Source organism: Drosophila melanogaster, chromosome 2L (assembly GCF_000001215.4).
Source record: "Drosophila melanogaster chromosome 2L".
In the NCBI taxonomy this organism is placed as follows: domain Eukaryota; kingdom Metazoa; phylum Arthropoda; class Insecta; order Diptera; family Drosophilidae; genus Drosophila; species Drosophila melanogaster.
The window spans coordinates 1,034,311-1,052,278 of record NT_033779.5 but is presented as its reverse complement, the minus strand read 5'-3'; the positions used below and the strand labels follow the sequence as shown (position 1 = coordinate 1,052,278).

Here is a 17,968-nt window from a genome sequence, read left to right as displayed (position 1 = left end):
TTTTTGCTTGCAGATCTTGCAGACGCTGCCCTTCGACAAAGTCAAAATCGATGTGATATCGATACATTTGCTCGAGGATCACGAGGACGTGGCCGATTACGTGCTGGACATCACCAGGTTCCTGGCGGGCAAGTCCTATAAGCTGCAGCGCAAGATCGGTCGGAACTACTTCTACCAGCGGCTCAATGCCAGCGCCAGTCGCACGCGCAAAAAAGATATCCTGCTGCTGAAGACGCCCTAGGCTCGACCACCGCAACGAACCATCAAAGGATCAAACTGGGCGTCAGCTGCCCAGACGACATCGAAGTGAAGACAAGCGTTGAACAGCGAAAAATTAAAGTAGTTACTGAAAGAAATCAAGAAAACACTTGGTAGCGAAGCGAGAGAAGAGCATAACTCTCAAACTGAACTCTATGTTATAATGATAATTATTACTATACATACGCTACACTAACGATATGGTTTAATATACTGTATACCGATTATGATATATTGTACGAGTAGAATCTTAGTTTTTGTAAAACTCAAATCCTCCCCTTCCCCTCTCAAAAACATATTATATCGCCTTTATGTTATTATTTCCATTTATTTTTTGTCGAAATTGTTTTTTGTGCGCGTGTACGAGCCGAGTACACAGAACAATTGTGTTGAACGAGAACACAGCATTACTATATACATATATGCATATAACGTATTATGATTTGCTATAAGCTATGCTATAATGAATGTTATTCTAAGAGTGCGCACGCCCAGGCCGCCCGCCCGCCCCTTTTTCGATGTATAAATTAAATTGCAACTGGCGCGGCGAGTTCGGATTATGAACGAGAAATTATTGTAACTGCTCTGCTACTAGGCTTAGGTCGGCTATCTCCTACAAACTATCCAAGTATCTATCTATGCAAGTTTATGTTATATCGAATGCTTTATCTAGTAATCCATAAGTAAAGAAAGCTAACATAAATTATTGTTTAAACGGGCGCCAGACGACGAAGGAACGAAAGCAGCGCAAAACTAAATACAAAAATATTTAAATTATATTAAATTATTGAACCAAACCAAGCACATCCATACACATAAACACCACCATTGTACACACATACACACACTAGCGCAAGCGAATAAATATATAGTAAACTCATTTGCAAAATCTGCTTTCAACTCATCTCATACTCATAGTTACAACATAAGCCAATCATTAAATTAATGAGCAAAAATGAAGATCGAAGGAATAAACCATTAGACGAGGCAGCGAGAAAATTGTCAAGAAATTACGAAATAGAGCAAAGATCGAAGAAAACAACCCAAACCCAAACCCAAAACACTCACACTACACTCATGCACATTTTTGTAATAAATGTACTAGTGGATAACCACAGTAAATAAATGTAAATGTAACGCAGCGAAATCAAATGTAAACCGCTCTTATTTCGATAACATTTTAGTATACACGATGTATTATTTTTTTTTTTTATGTGCACACTAGGACACAGCTGAGATCGGTGACAGTTGTTGCAAGTGCCGCGAACTCGTTGCACCTCGCCCGACCATAAAACAGAAACACTTAAAACAAAAACACAGACTATAGAGCCAGACACAGATATTGAATTGAGAGCCGAGTAGAGAATCAGTGCCTTCGACTTAGACTTGAAAGAAACCAAAATCTAAGCATTACTCATATTGAAATCGTTGTACATAGAGAGAGGAGAGCATTGAGCAGCAACCGTCACTAGCCGAACATTTGTTGTTACCAATTGCCGTCTGTTAAACTTGCCTTACCGATGATGAGAGGCCGGTGATGCCCATGCCCATGCCCACAGTCTTCACTCAGTCACTCAGTTACTCAGTTACCACACTCGAATCCGTCACAAGAAGAACTATAGAATCGCGACTAAATCACAAACATCACCTTAGTCTAAGTACAGTGCTAATGTCTGTTTTTTTAAGCCTAATTCTAATTACTTAGTTGTATCTTGTGTAAATTAGCGTTTAACCAAATTTTAAGTAGGCTATTACGATACCGATTACCATCTGATTCGGCCTTGTCCATAGCACCCATCCCACATAGCATCCACATCCATTACGAAAGCCCTCACCATACACACCACACACACTAGCAAAAGGCTAACTCATGCTAAGCTCGACATCGAACTAGAAATTGTATTTACAGCGAGCATAAACTAAGGAAACAAAATTTATAGTTAATATTAAAATAAAGAATCAAAAACTTATGAAGCTTCATTGACTTTTGTTTGTCCAGTCACTGCCTTTAGTTCACTCGATGCAAATCATAACTAGACTATATCTATGGCATAAATCAAAGTTGATTGTCTTATGAAACTGACTTGAAAACTGTTGAGCAACACAGTGTCACGAGTACATATTTTCCAAACTATCCCCAAATAACAGAACTGCAAACTGAAACACTTATGGAAATTTAGAATGAAACTTTGCCGCCACTTATTATAGTTAGATACCAGCTAAACAATTGAAAAGAAGCCTGCAACTATGACAAAATAATAACTATGAATAACAACAAAATTTACACGAGTTCAATGAATGGCATTAATAAAGATTTACATGAAATGTAATGCAAAATAATAGTTTTAATTGCTTTTGTGTGGGATTTTCTTTCATTGAGATTCAAAACTCCTGAATGGATTCCACCGTTAACTTTTGCAGCCGAGAAGTATGCAACCCTTTTTGTGAGCCCTTTTTCATTGCCCACATTCCTGCTTGCCATTCAAAATGGCCTCCCGTCCCCTGAGTAATAATGGCCGCCGGATGCCATTGGCAACCTGTTGCAAACAAGCACCAGGACTTACCCCTTTGGCAGCCCCAACAGCAAAGCTCAACGTTAAACGACCCTTTTTGCCAGCAGCAGCAGTCGTAATCCCTCCATTCAGGCGGAAACAGAACTCATAATGGAGGCATTAGCATGCAGCTCGCTTTTGAGCCAAGTGATCAAATTAATTGCCGAGCCAACTGCGACGCCTTGGCATGTGAACGGCCATTGTCTAGGTTTCTGGGTGGGATTTCGGCGTACTGGCACCTCTTCCAGTGCATCGTCGCCACCTGGAAATGGAAGACATGGGTGGAGTTCTGGGGGCTGGATCTGGATCTGGATAGCTGTGCTCCGGGTGCCGCCTACGTGGGCAACAGGCTGTTGCGACGGAGCTTTCCTCGGAAAAAACCGGCGCAGGCGCCGCTCTGACACACTAACACAGAGGCAACGGACAGGCGCAGTGGGTGGTGGCCACCAGCACTCGGTGCTCGGGCCACGAAAGTGAAAGCTGCGACTTTCAAACTGTTGCGTCCTGGCTCGGAACTCAAAACTCGGAGCAAAATCAATAGCCATAAAGTTTGGCCAGCGCAAACAGCTGTCAACCTACGTCAAATGGCCAAGCGGAGGTGGTGGGCGGCGACTTTCGGCCCGTCCATTGTTGTTGCTCTAGGGCAGCTTTCGCGGGACATAACCGTCTCTTCCAAAGCTGTTGAGGTACCCTGTAGATTCCGGTTTTCAAATGGATGTTGCCTATTCTCTAGTTGCCTTATATTCGTGTTTTACAGGGTATTCTCTACTTTGTAGTCTGACAATTGACGCTTGATACTCGCAGTGTCACTCGAAAAATATGTGTCAGATTACAATTGTGGGCATATTGATGGTTTTCCGAAGTGCTCTTGCAATAGCCAAGTATTTTAAATTTGAAAAAGATTTCCTTCCTATTCCTTCTTATAAATATTTGTTAATAAGGAGTAAATTGCATATGAGTAATTATGAATCGTGGGAAAATAGGTATTAAAATAGATATAATTATTAATTATCGTACTAACCATTTAAACAGTATTGAAATCAAATTAATAGGAACAGCATTTTTTATAAGGATTGTTACCCCCCATTAATATTTCCAGATAAGTGCTTTAATTTTGGCCCCATCTGTGGGCCCATGAAAGCATAGCCAAAAGCTTGAGTGGAGCTTTAACTTAACGGTGCGTGTGCCTAACCTACAGCACACACACACACACACACACGCGCACACAGGGGCATTCTGATGGGCTGTAAGCGAAATGCGTAGGAATTCGGACTGCTTTCGGGTGCGTGAGTGTGGGTGAGGGCACACTGTACAGTATACACTCTGGCTGGAGGGGGGGAACTCCGAGCAGCGAGTCCACGAGAGCGACTACGAGGCAGGGCTGCCGAGGAACGGCGCTTCAGTAGGACAGGCAGTCCTTCGGCTGACGGTCAACGCGAGCGAAAAGCCAGAAAAGAGCAGCAGCAGCTAGGACTTGGGCAGCACGAAAAATAGTGAAATAAGGAAAACCACAGTAAGGAGGCGTTAGTTGCTGTTATTATATTAAATAACACTTTTCATCGACTGAAAAGCGATCCAAGACTGTGGGAATATGGCGCCCGAAAAGCTCGTGTGTGTTTTATTTTTATGGCTGAAAGCGAAACGAAAAATTTGACACTGAACTTCATCAAACGTTAAACTTGTGTGCGTGTGAAAGTGCGGCGGTGTGTGTGTGTGAAAGAACATTTGAAGTGACAGCCCAGAAGTATGCTACACAAAATGTCAGCCAGCCATATGCCACCAGTGTTTTCGCAACCGAGGCACTTCCCTCGGTTTTCCACCGTTTCCCTTGGCCTTTCCTGACTATTTCTGTTCTGTTCCGCATGTTTTGTCCACGCGTCCACAATTAGCCAGAGTCCAAAAACAAGGCGACTTTGGGCATAGAATGCCAAAAAAAACAAGGCCTATTTCCGAGAGTGTGTTTCGCAGCTTATTGCGTAGTTAAATGGCCAGTTTCTCTGCCGTTTCGCGCCCCCAAAATGGCGTAGGCTAAATAATGTGGCCCGCTTTTCGCTTTGTATGGCCAAGAAATTAAAACATGTGGGCCAGCGAGGCGGCAATTAGACGCCAGTGCCCACAAATATTCGCACGTCATCCGTGCGCCTGCGAACACCTGCAAGCCACCCACACACACGCACACACACGGCAACTAGACACCCACACAGCCACAATACAGCCGGTGCTCTTGGAAGCTCGCTCTCTTTTGGGCCAAACTCTCTTTAGCGTCTTCGAATCGCCTGGCTTCTGGCTTATGGCTTTCGGCTTCAGGCTGCTGTCGTCAGTCGCTGACGTTGTTTGCGTCAAAAAGAAGTGCTGCTAACGAAACTCACTATATACACATATAATATACATATATGTACATATTATGTACACACGGGCGAAATTAATCGAAATCTATACGATCTAGGAGCAACGGCAGCGGTACGAGCAACAGCAACTGGAGAGCAACTGGAGAGGGGAGCGACACAGGACACAGGACTCAGGACACACGAAAAGAACACAACCAATATAGAGACCTATAATCACCGCACATCAGCACATCAATTTGCATGTCTTCGTTCGTTTGCGCTGAATATGAAGTAAACAAATACATGAGCCACGCCATAAATGTCAAACTGAGGTAAGTCACAGCCATTTATAGTCGGGGTATAGTGCGGTATAGGGTTGCCAGCTAAGTGATGTGACCTTTTCGCAACAGGTGCGTGCACCCATTATACCCTGCCCCACCAGCCACCTGCTCAACTTGCCCCGGGATGTAGGCAACGGGCTTGCAACGGAAAGCAATTAATGGCGCGTGCTTCTTGATTGCAAAATTCCTCAATGGGGGTCGTGTCTAAATATTTAATTAAGGAAACCGCTCGGCGTATTGATAAAACGTCTAAAGCCAATCGATTCTTAAGGCAATTCACCTAATGAATGCCGTATTAATATTGCAATGACCTTAAGTGAATCTACGTGTTGTACGTCAGCAAGCAAAATTTATTAACTTTAAGTGAGGAACCGGAATTCTAGATTTTTTCGTTATAACAGAGAATTTATGTGCATAATACGTATACGTAATTTACGTATACGCGATACAGACAATTAGGATAATAGGTTCAATGCCCATAAAAATGGCCGACTGATATGGAAATAACATAACATCAGGATAGAGAACTTCTATATTTCTATCTGTTTACCTTCCCATAAATGGGCATTTGCAAACATGATTTATTTGCCTGCAGTTAAGGTCTGGTCAACTGAATAACAATTCGAGGCACCTCGTTGACCTGAGACAAAAAGCTTGAATGGTCATGTCACACCCACAAATAGACCAGCGGAAAGCTGGCATAATAATGTCAGGGCGATATGGTGACCCATTCACGGACTCCCACTCGTCATGTAGCCCCATTTGATAGGTCGCTCTGTGATCCCCGTGCAATCCCTTTATGATTTTGTTTGCTCGGGCATTCAGTGCACGGCCACCACTTGTTGTTGGCCAACTCAGGCGGCTGGACATGTGACTCGATTGTATTTGCAGCTGGCGTTGCCATGGCCGTCATTCTGGGAATAGGACTCGCCGGATCCACTGACTCATTCATCAAGCACGGGGACCTGCTGGGCGTGGGCTTTGTGTCGACTCTGTGGCGATTGATTGAATGCCGTTGCCATTGACATGGCCGCTGGCATACGCGAGCTGCAAAAGGAGAAGCCCGAAAGATGAGATCGTGGTCCAGAGGCCACAAGCCACAAGTGCGTTAAATATAGCCCTGGCTCACCACGGACATTGGGCATCGGGCATCGGGTATCGGACTTTATACGTAAGTGTCGCACAAAAGCCCGCTGTTTGATTAAGGGCTGCGTCAACATCCGGAAGCGGGGGCGTGGCAGCTCAGGGAGCCGTACTAAAAATGAAACGAAAATATTTTCGCGTAAACATAAACAAGTCGGCGTATGAAATGGGCATTCATAACGGCTCACATAAAAGCGCGTTTATCCGCCACCGAAACCAAAATACGGTGACCAGCCTGAAAGGACAACTTACGACGTACTTTAGTTTTAATACTAAACCAACAGAGATACAGATACGATTCCCCATTGGCCAGAAGTCGGAGCAGTTAAGCATGCGTGAATTTGACATTATATTTTGATGGCCCCTAAAAGAACGTCTAGCAATTGCACAAATATTTTCACGCTGGGCTCGCCGAGCAAATAAGCAAACAAGTTTCGCTTCTGTGGGCATAACAAAGATTGATGGAGGCTGAAAGTGAATTAAATTGGCTTTAACTTGGCCCAGAATATTAAATTCTCCCTTTACCTCTGGCAGGTCGCTCTGGGGGATGTATTTAAAATTAAAATTGACTCTGAACCTTTCACAAGATTGACAATCATGGGATTTCGTGAACTTCAACTTACTTTATACATACTGTACAGTATAGTGTCTTGAAACCATAACATAGCCTATCCAGGACTTGTCTCCTTTAATTTTTCCATAAAATTAACCCCATCGGTTTTGTAAGCTATGTATATAATTATATGAAATAATACGACAAAGAATATCAGCTTTTAATTGCAAACAAGCTCCATCTGCCCCTGGGGAGAACCATCAAAGGAATCGTAGATTAGCTCTACCTTTTTATATACATATAACTACATTACCGTAGCGCAGTTTAATTAGATGGCCGACCTTGCCCCATGTAATCATTCACGGCAACTCCGTGCAATCGCAGCCAGGTCCTTGTTAGCCCCACGATAACCTGACCTCAGGCACACTCTTCCATGGGATTATAAATGGCTGAAAAAGTGGCTAGATTAGAGTGGGCGTGGGTTCGAGTTGGTAACGGCTGTCAGGGCAATCGCTGAACGCAATTAATTTTAAACTGAGCAAATATTAATCATAATTCCATACGCCAACGGAGCAGAGCGCCCCAGTTAAGCAATATCCTTGCCGCACACACGCACACGTACGAATCCATGACATCAGGCTAAGGATACGAGATACAACATAGGACACAATGGCGTCATATGGACAAATGTCTGTATTACAGAACCTCGACTATGTCGTCTACGACAAGGCAATCCATTTACTTGATGAGATTGCAAGCAGTTTGGTGACATTGAAAGTGCGTTTATTAGGGTTGCCCTATCTCCCCGATTAAGCCCCCGCCCCTCCCCCATCCTCGCCGCACCCGACGAAGGGTGCAACGCCCCTCTTTTAGTTGCGGACGGGAGTTATAACAAATGCTTATGTGAGCCAAGTTCATTCATAAAAGGCGCTGCGTCAGGCAACAGCCGAAAAGGTCCGGAAAAACATGGGGCAGGAGCAGGAAAAACGAAAACAGTGAGGAAAATCAATGGTGGCAGTGGCAACACTGGCTCCACCCACACCCACTGCTAAAAATAGCCCAAGCAGATATATCAAGCCATAACATTTTCGACACAATTTCGCGAGGCAGCTGCGGCTGGTCGTGAGCTGAGCTCCAAAAACTGACTTGGCACTCTGCTTAGTAGGCGGAATGTATTGTAGAAAGGAGCCCACACACTGACAATGGAAAGCACTGGCAAACGAAAATGAAAGGAAATTTTGGCATTTGGAACAGTAGAAATTCGCTAGGATGAAAGATGCACTTAAGTGTCAAATTTCATCTCCACTTCAGACTCGGCGGCTTCCTTTCATTTTGATCATCTTTGAATGCATTTCGGAAATGTCTAGAAAGTTTTCTTTCTAGAAAACCCTTCATTCTAGTGAGGCTGTACTGTAATGTTTAGGCGGTTGGGAGAGCCTTTTCGAACTTTCGCGCTGTTGCTATTTTTGGCTGCCGAACTTGTAGGCCCCAAGAGGAGGCAGGAAGATTGGCAGGACGATGGAGCAGGCTGCTTCCCGAGTGGCCGACGCGAGCTCGCTCCCATCCCGAGTGCCTTGAAACGTAGGCGCCGCCTTCGGGGAAAGCTCGTCGCGGCTTGCGCGGAAAAGCTACTTGCGTGGGCGTCGCGCTTCCAGCGGAGCAACAGGGGATGCCGTGGGACAGCCATGAAAGCGGGAAATCGGAAGGGCGGAAAATCGGGAAAGCAGCAGCTGGCGAAGCAACAGCAAAAGCTCCATCGAGCTTTCGTCCGCTTCCCCAGGCAGCTGGAAGGCAGCTGGAAAGTGGCTTCGGCTGCAACAGTCGGCTCCGCTCGTGCGCTACCTGATGCTCAGTGCTCCACGGACGGCTGGATCTATCGACGCCGTTCAGTTCAACCTGGGGAGCGGAGCAACCAAGTGTTGAGCGGTTAAATAAGAAGGCGCCCGCCTACCACACGTAGGCGGCGGAGTCCCAACCAGTGTTCTGCGCCAGCTACTTCAGCGCCCGAGGACGAGTGCCAGTGCCAAGTGCCTAGTTCCCAGTGGCGGGGCCAGTGGCCCAAGTTCTGCTCATGGTGCGATAAGCGCGTAAGCCTAACATATGGCACCCAGCATCGATGCCAGCCGTCGGCACTTCTTGCGGTGAGTTTTTCGGGGGCTGGGATGGGCCTGGGCATGGGCATGGGCAGGAAATTGGGCCCTCTTTGAAGGCACCACAATTTACTCGCTAGCCAAATGCAGGTCTAGAAGTCCATTGCATAATATTCATACTGTTAATTGACAGAACTTCTTTAAAAAGTGTGCAAATTAAAATATTTCAATAATGAAAAATTTTGTGCAAAGTTAACAATTTGTGGAGATCCATTTAAAGTACTTAAGATACATGCTGCTATGAAAGTGAACTTTGCTAAACAGAAGATTCTGATTGTAGCATATAATAAGAAGTTGAAAAATTTTAATCGAATTAACCATTAAATACATTGCTGATGTTAAAATACTTAATCTCACATCTTTTTCACAATATATAAGGATAATGGAATTTCTTTGTGAATGTGATTAACTGTACTCCATGTTTGATTTTTCGCAACTGACAAAATGCAATATTTCAGTACGGCGGACTACAATCAAATTTACCTTTTATTTTGTTGAGCGAGTAAACATTACTTGAAATGGCACAGGGCGTGGGTTTTCATTTAAATGTATTTAAGTAAATCCGACAGGTAGCGAGCAAGAAAATAAATAATCCTGATCGGCGGGCAGAGGAATGCACTGAAAAGTGGGCAATCCGCTCGGGCGGAAACTCAATTCGAAAACTCAATGCAGCGTGATTTAATTCGTGGGAAGACAGGCATATTGGTTACATAAATTCAATTATAGAATGCAAATGAATGCTGCGGATTGCTCACTTGCTGTCACGATGAATGTCCCGAAATCGCGACAATTTCACAAATTATTGTGAATTATTGTTCGGCGAATGGGAATAATAATATAATTCTCGTATCAGGTGTCGGATAGCGTGATAAAAAGTCAATTAGGAAACATTACTTATCGCGAGTGGGAAAGCTGTTGCTATCAGTTTCCCATTAACGATAGTTTCCCGCTAAAATGACAGATAAGCAGGCAGCCAGGAAAAGTGTACCTCCTGAGCACGGAAACTGCAGCAGTATTATATTCGCTGAGCTTTCACTACGAGCTGCGCAATTTGTTTTCCCCGAAATTGATTTCCCAGCCCCCCGCCCTCCCGGAACACGCCCACATCATGCATGCATGTATGTGTGCACTCTAACAACATTATCAGTTCAGTTTGCTGGAAATTCTCCACCCGGGCCTGACTGGTGTTCATTATCCGTGGCCTTTGCTCTCCTTTTCACCAGCTGCATTTATGAAGCGCAATCTGAATAAAATATGGCACATAAAATCCGGCAAAAGGAAATGCTTATTAACTGCGAGCGTTTTCAGGGGAGAAAACGGGCGTCCGTCCTGCAACATAAGAAGCTTTCCATAACGAGTTTCAGAGGTCCAGGGTTCTAGGGATCGTGTAACTCAGTGTTGGTGGCGGACCCTGCCCTTTGCTCCTACAAATTCCTTGAATATTCCCTAGGCAGCTTATAATTGCTAACATGCTCAAAGGGCCAAGAGGTAAACTGCGAAATGCCAAAACTTTCTGGGTTGAAATGTAAAACAATTTGGAACGGGGAAAGGCAATTTTCCTACATGCAGAATAAAGCCCCGAAATATCTTATCTGATGCTCTGCCACCTGAAACAGAGCAAAACAACGGGTTGTAATGGTCGCAACAAATAGCAAATAACAAAAAGCACCTTAAATAATAAAGATGAATGTGAGATATATACGAAACAAACACAATTTCCATTTAAGTGAGATTAGTCCAGGGAATATGGAAGGATCTCTCTTGTGGATAGCAATTGAACAGTTGATACAGTCAGATACACTAGAACTGGAAATGAATTCCATTTCCTATCATTTAACTAATCTGATGTATAAACGTTTTGAGTTTTTGGCTCAGAGAGAAAAGGACGCTTTACTCCGAAATCCGTAACAATAATTTATTCGCTTTAGCTAACTAAGTCATAATTCATGGCACTTAGGAGAATAATTCCACGCTGATTCCCCTAACCCGACCAAATTGCTGAATTATCCGAACCTTCGCTCTCATAATTGTCCTGCCACTCCCAGCTGGTCCGCAATTTTCCACTTTCGGCCACTTTCAATTGCCGAATCCAGCTGGCAAGTTTATCTAATTGCTTTTCGGACGGAGAGGTCCTTTTTCGCCGAAGAGGCGCCGGAAATCCGTTTCACGCTGGGCTGGCCAAAAAAGGAATTATGGATTGTGTATTTGCAGACGGCGGATTGTGATTGTACACATTGTGCTCGCCCGGAAGCGGAGTCAGGATGAAAGCGATTTGTTATCCTTTAGCTGCTGCCGTGCATCAATTACACAAAGGCCGGGAAATGTGAGCCTGTCGAGCTTTAAATCACCTGCCAGGAAGTCGCTCCCACGCGTTGGCTTTGCGCCGCTGGCTTTCGGGGCCCAGGTGCTCGATATTCTCAATAATAGAACCCCAAGGAGCCCGAAGAGCGCTAAAGTGTGCTGGCAAGCACACACCTGGCAGCCACTCTGCCCATCCGAAAGCAAACAGTGGCGTCAAATCAAATGGCAAAAGCTTGCCAACACATCAAGCCAGATCGGGGGGCCTGGTCTGGGCGGGACTCAGAGCATTCCAGTGAAATGGAGATGAATATAGAGAAGCTGAGGAGTCATGATTAGCTCAGCAGTATATGCGGCTCGCCCAAAGTGATGAACTGCGCCAGAGGCGCCCAAGTAAGCCCGAGTCCCTTGGCAGGCCAACTTGGCCAGACGGATGCGGACAGGCGGAAGGACGACGGCGAAGACAAATCCTGCAGATTTTGGTCAAGAAATGCGCACCGAAATGTGAAACCCAAATCAAGTTGAAAGCGAATGAATAACCACGAAAAGGAAAACTTCTCAAGCGAACGGGCAGCAGGCCAAACGTTGGCCGCAAAACCAAAAGGGAAAGTTTATAAGCGGCAGGCAAAAGCCAGTGAAAAGCAAGAGCATTTCATGTCAAAGAAAATTCTTGTAAAACAGGAACACAAGGTGGCATTCAGATAAAGAATGCCTTGGAGCCTACACAAAAGAAACATGTTAAATTCTTAAGACCAAGTGGATACAATGGCTCAGAACCGGACGATTTAATTGGAACAATGACTGCCGTTATCCCAAGCAATATATGGCTACCTAATATTATAATATTAAACAATGTTTCGTTCCGTTTTACAAGTAGTTCATTTCGAGAAAGTGCTAGACCGAATGATGTCATTAGGCATTTAACAACTTTCGCTGTTGTTGCCGCTTTCTCCGGGATTTGGTCAGCAAGGAGTGGAAATTGCCGACGCGGAAAGTACTTCAAAGTACCATTTGGATTGGGCAGTAAATTGCGCAGTACGGCTGCCGACTGTCAACTGATTTGTATTTCGGCAGCATCTTCAATTCCGCTGATTAAAGGGAGCCAACTTAATCAATTTCCGGCGGAGAAAGTTCCACGGAAAGGGAATGGAGCCCCAAGAACTTTCCATTCGAAGCCGACACGCGCGGGCACTTTCTACTCGCACTATATGAGTGTACAGAACGAAGAAGGTGAATGCGTCCCACCTACAAAGTTTCCATTTCCACTTTTCCGGCGAAAAAGCGGGCACGTGCTCAGCCGCACGGACTGTTGAGCGCCCACAATGCAAAACTAAAGCCTTTTTTACGGCTGCTGACGACAGCTGAAAATTAAAAAAAGTTCAGTTAGAGCCGGAGCTAGTCATTAAGTGGCTTTTGGGGCCAGAAAAGGGACGTTGAACGTAGTCGAGCCATTTAATTGAGTCAAATGTCCGCGGAGCAGGACTTGCGTAGCCACGTCACCAGCAGCGACGTCACCTGTCTCACCTGGGAGTACCCCTGAAATCCCCTGAAAGAGCTGAAACGCAATCACGGCGTCGTCAAAAATTCGCCAGCAAAAAATGCAAAGTCGAGTGCCGGGGGACTTCGCCAAATGGCTAAAAACTAAGTGCAGAGTAAACAAGAGTGCAGCGTCAGCGGCACAAAGAAAGAAGCGATTAAGTTTCCGCCACAGAGAAAATGTCCAAGAATGACGGTACCTGAAAGGAAAATTGCCAAAGTCTAGCGCTGATGGAAGAGCAAATACGAGTATAATGAAAATGGTTCGGGTTCGCATATGCGTTCTTCGCCCTTCGGAAAATGCTTTCACTGTGCCAAGATGGAAATGGTGGAAATGTCAATTCATTAGAAAATTGAAATAAGATGGCAATTTCGCTGTACAAAGGGGTTCTTCAGTGGGATTCTTCTGCTGGGACCGAAAACATTTTCAAAAACCAGGAAATGATCGGCATTTAATATAGTACGAGCTACATTGGCACCGGAGATTGTCATTCTTGTAGAACAAGCCATCCACCAGGAGAAGTGAAGTCCGAAAGGATTGTCTGGATTACATGAAAGTATAGTAAATAAAAACAACATGAAAGTTTACGATTTGATTGTAATCATTTAATTACCATTAATTTCTATGGCGAACATGGATGTTATTGAAATTCTCTTTATTTCATGACTTTGAATACAAAGGAGCCACTCAGAGCGACTTAACCCACAGTCAGGGCCATGATGGCATTGACCACATCGTTGTCGTTCTTCAGCAGCGCCTGGATCGCCTTTTTGCGCGAGCACGCGGCCTGCATCTGTACCAGTTCGATGTCCTTCGCATGTAGGCCCATGGCATCCGCGTCCTCGCCATCGTTCTCGTCGTCGTCGTCGTCGTGTGGGGACTCCTCGCCAGGGGCTTTTCCATCCTCGTTACCTTGCCGCCCGGCAGGCGAGGTTCCACGGAATCGCTCGGCCGCCTTGACAGCTGCCTGGGAGGCGACGGACGTGGTGCTAGTGTCCTCCACGCAGATCTCCCCAAAGAAGATGTACGTCGACGAGTGCGCCACTCTGTAGACGTCCGGCTGATCGATGTACAAGAGGATGTTCTTGCCCTTCTTCATGGTCACTCGGGCCACGTTCTCCATGGGCTTCAGGTCCAGCTTCATGAGGATCCGGCGTGCCTTCCGCTCGCCGCGAGACTGCTTTGATACCTCACGTGTTCGCACGGCCACCGTACCGAGTTGACCCTGCTCGTCCGGTTGGGTCTCCTTGGGATCCGCTTCCACGAGATCCGGGGCGTCATCGGAGTCCGTGCTCTGATCATCCTCAACTACGCAGGATTTCGCGGCGGAGGCGCCCTCCTCCTTCTGCGAGTTCGGCAGACTGAACACATTGGGCGGCAGCTGTTTGGCCAGGCTCATCAGCTTCTTGATCTTGTTGCGGTAGGCCGGGTCCATTTGACCCATGATGTGGGGCTTCCCCTTTGCGCCACTAAAGCCTGCCGGAGGTTTATTCTTGACATCCAAGGCGTCTTCCGAACTGGAGATCTCCTTCTGAAGTGCCTTTGCGACGTTTGGTTTTTGCGTTGCCTTGGGCTTCCCTTTTTTTCCACTGCCACTTGGTGAGGGAGAGGCTTCTTCGGCAGGCTTTTCTTTGGCCACCACGTTGTCGGCAGCGGTCTTCGATTTCTCGGCAGCGGTCTTCAATTTCTCGGCAGCGGTCGCCATCTGGGCAGCCTTCTTCATTTTCTGCTTCTTACCCATCTTGAGGAATAAACAGCAACTGAGGGATTTGCGATCACAGATTTGCGAGGACAACTTCTCCAAAAAAATTTCCAAATTGGCAGCGCACGTGGTGTGACCTCTTGCGGGAAAGACTTGACAGGAAATATCAGAGGTGAAACTTCCAGTGGCTTGACAGCTGGTGTTGCTCTCTTCGATAAGTGCTGTTGCGAAATTTGGTATACTTATCGAAAAGTTTTTTCATAATGAAAACTGGAAATTTTTTATGCTAATGGCACCTAAATAGCGAAATAAACAATATCAAGTGTTGCTTTCGGAAAGATTATAAGTTTTTAAAATGGCCACTCGGCCATTCGAACATGCAGAGCACGCCTAAGTCTATCGATATCGATAGGTCCCAGTGCAATCGTGAACTGATTATAGGCGTTAGCAGCGCTGCTCTGAAGAAAGTTGGTATTTTTCAAACGAGAATGTCAGCTGCCTTCGAACTGTGCACTTAATTTCGCGGTTATAAAAGTTTTGCTGCAGCGCCTCGCAAATTCTATCGAAATTGATGATTGCAAATCAATCCACTGCAGTGACGTGCTTGAAAATTTTCACCTGACAAAGCCAGTTTAAAAGTGGTGGAGAAATGAAAAGTTCAGCGGTTATTTGGGTAATATTCGAATATGCAAAGTCGTAAAACTCGGATGCCCGGAAAATGCCAAAGACCTGAATCTGAAGCTGGTTCCTCCGTGTTAATTGCTGTCGTGGTCGCACCGCAGTCTGCCTCCAAAGCGGAGCAGCCCCACAAACACGACGCGGTGGAGCAAGCGCGGTTACACGTGCGGTTTTCCTTGCGGTTTTCCGGCTCCCGAATTTCCCAGATCAGGCGGTTCAGGGCGGGGCTGTGTGATCCTGTTTTGCGTTCTGCGTGTGGCGAAAAAACACTTGCTAAGTGCATTAAAAAAGTGCCACGCCCTATTAGGGCGCTCTTCGTGTTACGGAAATTACATCACAATTCGAGACAACCGTACAATAAGAATATGAGCACGTATGGATCAAATCCCCAATGGAGTTAACATAACATTTAGCATAATTTTCATGAATTCTGACCTTTCCTATTTCCTACATAACAGGTATGTGGTAATCGGGAGCATGTATTGCATTTTTTCTGCAAGCCGCTGCGCTCTGTCTGATGATGCGTTTTTAATTGCTCGGTTCTTTTAATTAAAGTTCGAGCGAAAGAAGGGCGTCCACCACCTGCAATTATTAAACTTTATCGTGGGGTCAACGCCTAATTGAGTTGCACAAATTATTCAGGAGAGGCGAATGAAGCAGCAGGAGGAGGACTAGGAGGATGTGGAGGGCAGGAGACCGAGGATGCATCCGGCTGCCGCCGCAGAGTCTGTCCTGTCACCATAATTAAATTCGAGAGGCCAACTAATCAGATATTCCCTTTGCCCAGCCATGAGTCCTCGCATCTTAACATCTCGGTCGATTCGATTCAATGTTGCTCGGTTAAGTTAAGTTCTGCGCGGACTTGGAACTCGGAGACCCGGAGAGCCGGAGAAGGGTGAAAAGTTTTTGGGCGTCCTGGCACGTTCGTCCCATGATTAATTATCCGCCCCATATGCTGCGGTGTCATCTGGGCCCATCCAACTTATTGGGGCTTAGTCTTAGCCTCGAAGTTTAGTTTCTGCTGCCACGGCCTGTGCATGAAAAATGAACCCAATTCGGAGGCCCACCAGGACGAGGTCTTCACTCTCCTTCAAGGCAACGAGGCCCACAGAAGCCGCTTTCTGGGGGCAAAAATCTGTAACGCATTAATCATGCAAGTTTCGAGAAATGATTGAAATCATATTACCATGTCGTAGACATGTTATAACCAAAGATGTTTCCGTAATTGAGATCTTGGCCAAGGCATTCATATTGTGCCTGCTCGAGAGTCTCCTCTTCCCGCTAATGAATTTCATTGCTGATTGATGCTTATTTGGCTTAATTCTATTGTTGTAAGTGAATCAGCAGTCTTTGCTAGGAAAACTATTTATTAAAGGAGTTTGTTTTAGTGAGTTTATAGTGAGTCTGCAAATTAGTTTCGAATAGCACCAAGTTTTTATACATCCTGATGCCGTAGCAAATTTGTGGACATACTGTTTGCACTCCCAATAAAGTAGAAACCCAATTTGTTTTTAGCGTTGACAAGGTCATTTCACTTGGTACCTTGTTCGCTTGATAATTTGACGTTTATTTTGTCGATGGGCCAATCTGGAATGCCACATCTTTGTGCTGCTGTTGATGAGCTGGAATCCCGTTTGGCAGGCGGTATGGCTGTGCCTTCAGAATGAAGTAAACTCTGCCGTCATCCTCTTTCAAAATATGTCAGCCTTGAGCGAGGCTGACGCGCTTATCGCCAAATGACCGAGACGATATCCAGAACCCAGAACCAACAGCATTTCCAGACCCCAACCACCTGCCCATCACGATTTGGAGTCGCTGGAGCGGCAAGGAAAATCAATTTCCCCTGCCGACTGCCAAGGGCTAAGCGAAGTCTGACATTTATTACCATATAAAGAGCAAGAAATACTCGCTAAGCATTCGGCAGCCGGAGCAGGGATCACTGGAGGCCACACCAAGCCCGCACAAAGAAGGAGCAACTAAAAAACCGGAAACTGCAGCGCGACAAATGTGCCCAACCAGCAAAGATTCCAGCCAGCCCCCAGCCCCCAGCTCCTCCAAGGCTTCCCTTTGTGCGCATTGTGTGAAAATATGAAATATGGAAATGCCGGAAAAGCGAAAAGTTGTCCCTGGCACAATAAAATGCAATTTCCCCGAAGAGGCAGCCGAGGCAGCGCCACCGAATATACATTGCTAATTTCCGGTAACAACAATAAGGAGCACCCGAATCACTTGGGCTGTACTCAGGAGCACCACCCACTTTGCGGAGCAGCAGCAGGTCATTAGTGCAAATTCCTGCATAAATTTGTGTAGGGATTTATGAGCCGATGGGAATGGGTTGGTGAGTGCGACATTTCTCCCCCCTAAAAAAACTAATTGAAAATGGAAGCATTGTTTATCCAAATGAAATCTGGCTTCGGGGGGCTCAAAAT

At 45.6% G+C, this 17,968-nt stretch overlaps 3 protein-coding genes across 7 annotated transcripts in view; 2 read left to right on the top strand and 1 right to left on the bottom strand.

The window, feature by feature from the left end:
- Positions 1–2,605, top strand: part of S (Star) — a 28,142-nt gene extending 25,537 nt beyond the window's left edge. The window contains exon 5 of one of the 2 annotated variants that reach the window (NM_078726.4): positions 14–2,605. In NM_078726.4, coding sequence (NP_523450.1) covers positions 14–241 — 228 coding nt within the window. In that variant the 3' untranslated portion in view covers positions 242–2,605. The remainder of the gene's footprint in view (positions 1–13) is intronic. The other variant, NM_164403.2, reaches the window with a different exon arrangement.
- Positions 2,606–4,225: 1,620 nt separating this feature from the next.
- IA-2 (IA-2 protein tyrosine phosphatase) overlaps positions 4,226–17,968 on the top strand; it is a 39,676-nt gene continuing 25,933 nt past the window's right edge. The window contains exons 1-2 of one of the 3 annotated variants that reach the window (NM_164401.5): positions 4,226–4,323; positions 5,257–5,469. Coding sequence is in view for 2 of the 3 variants with exons in the window: in NM_134718.6 (NP_608562.4) it covers positions 9,291–9,315 (25 nt within the window). In the remaining variant the exon portion in view is untranslated. Of the gene's footprint in view, positions 4,324–5,256; positions 5,470–9,060; positions 9,316–17,696; positions 17,878–17,968 lie in introns of those variants that run through there. The other 2 variants (NM_134718.6, NM_001272922.1) reach the window with 2 other exon arrangements.
- gNacalpha (germinal nascent polypeptide-associated complex alpha subunit) lies at positions 13,594–15,033 on the bottom strand. 2 transcript variants are annotated; one of them, NM_134717.4, is made up of 2 exons: positions 13,773–15,033; positions 13,594–13,700 (listed from the first exon to the last, which is right to left on the bottom strand). In NM_134717.4, the coding sequence occupies exon 1, from the start codon at positions 14,898–14,900 to the stop codon at positions 13,857–13,859; it is 1,044 nt and encodes a 347-aa protein (NP_608561.2). In that variant the 5' UTR covers positions 14,901–15,033; the 3' UTR covers positions 13,594–13,700; positions 13,773–13,856. The 2 variants fall into 2 exon arrangements, with proteins under 2 accessions (NP_608561.2, NP_001162850.1); NM_001169379.2 differs by lacking the exon at positions 13,594–13,700 and having other exon boundaries at positions 13,746–15,033.

What these genes read in the sequence shown, in the direction of transcription:
- gNacalpha (NM_134717.4), bottom strand. Translation starts at nt 14,900, where the DNA reads ATGGGTAAGAAGCAGAAAATGAAGAAGGCTGCCCAGATGGCGACCGCT.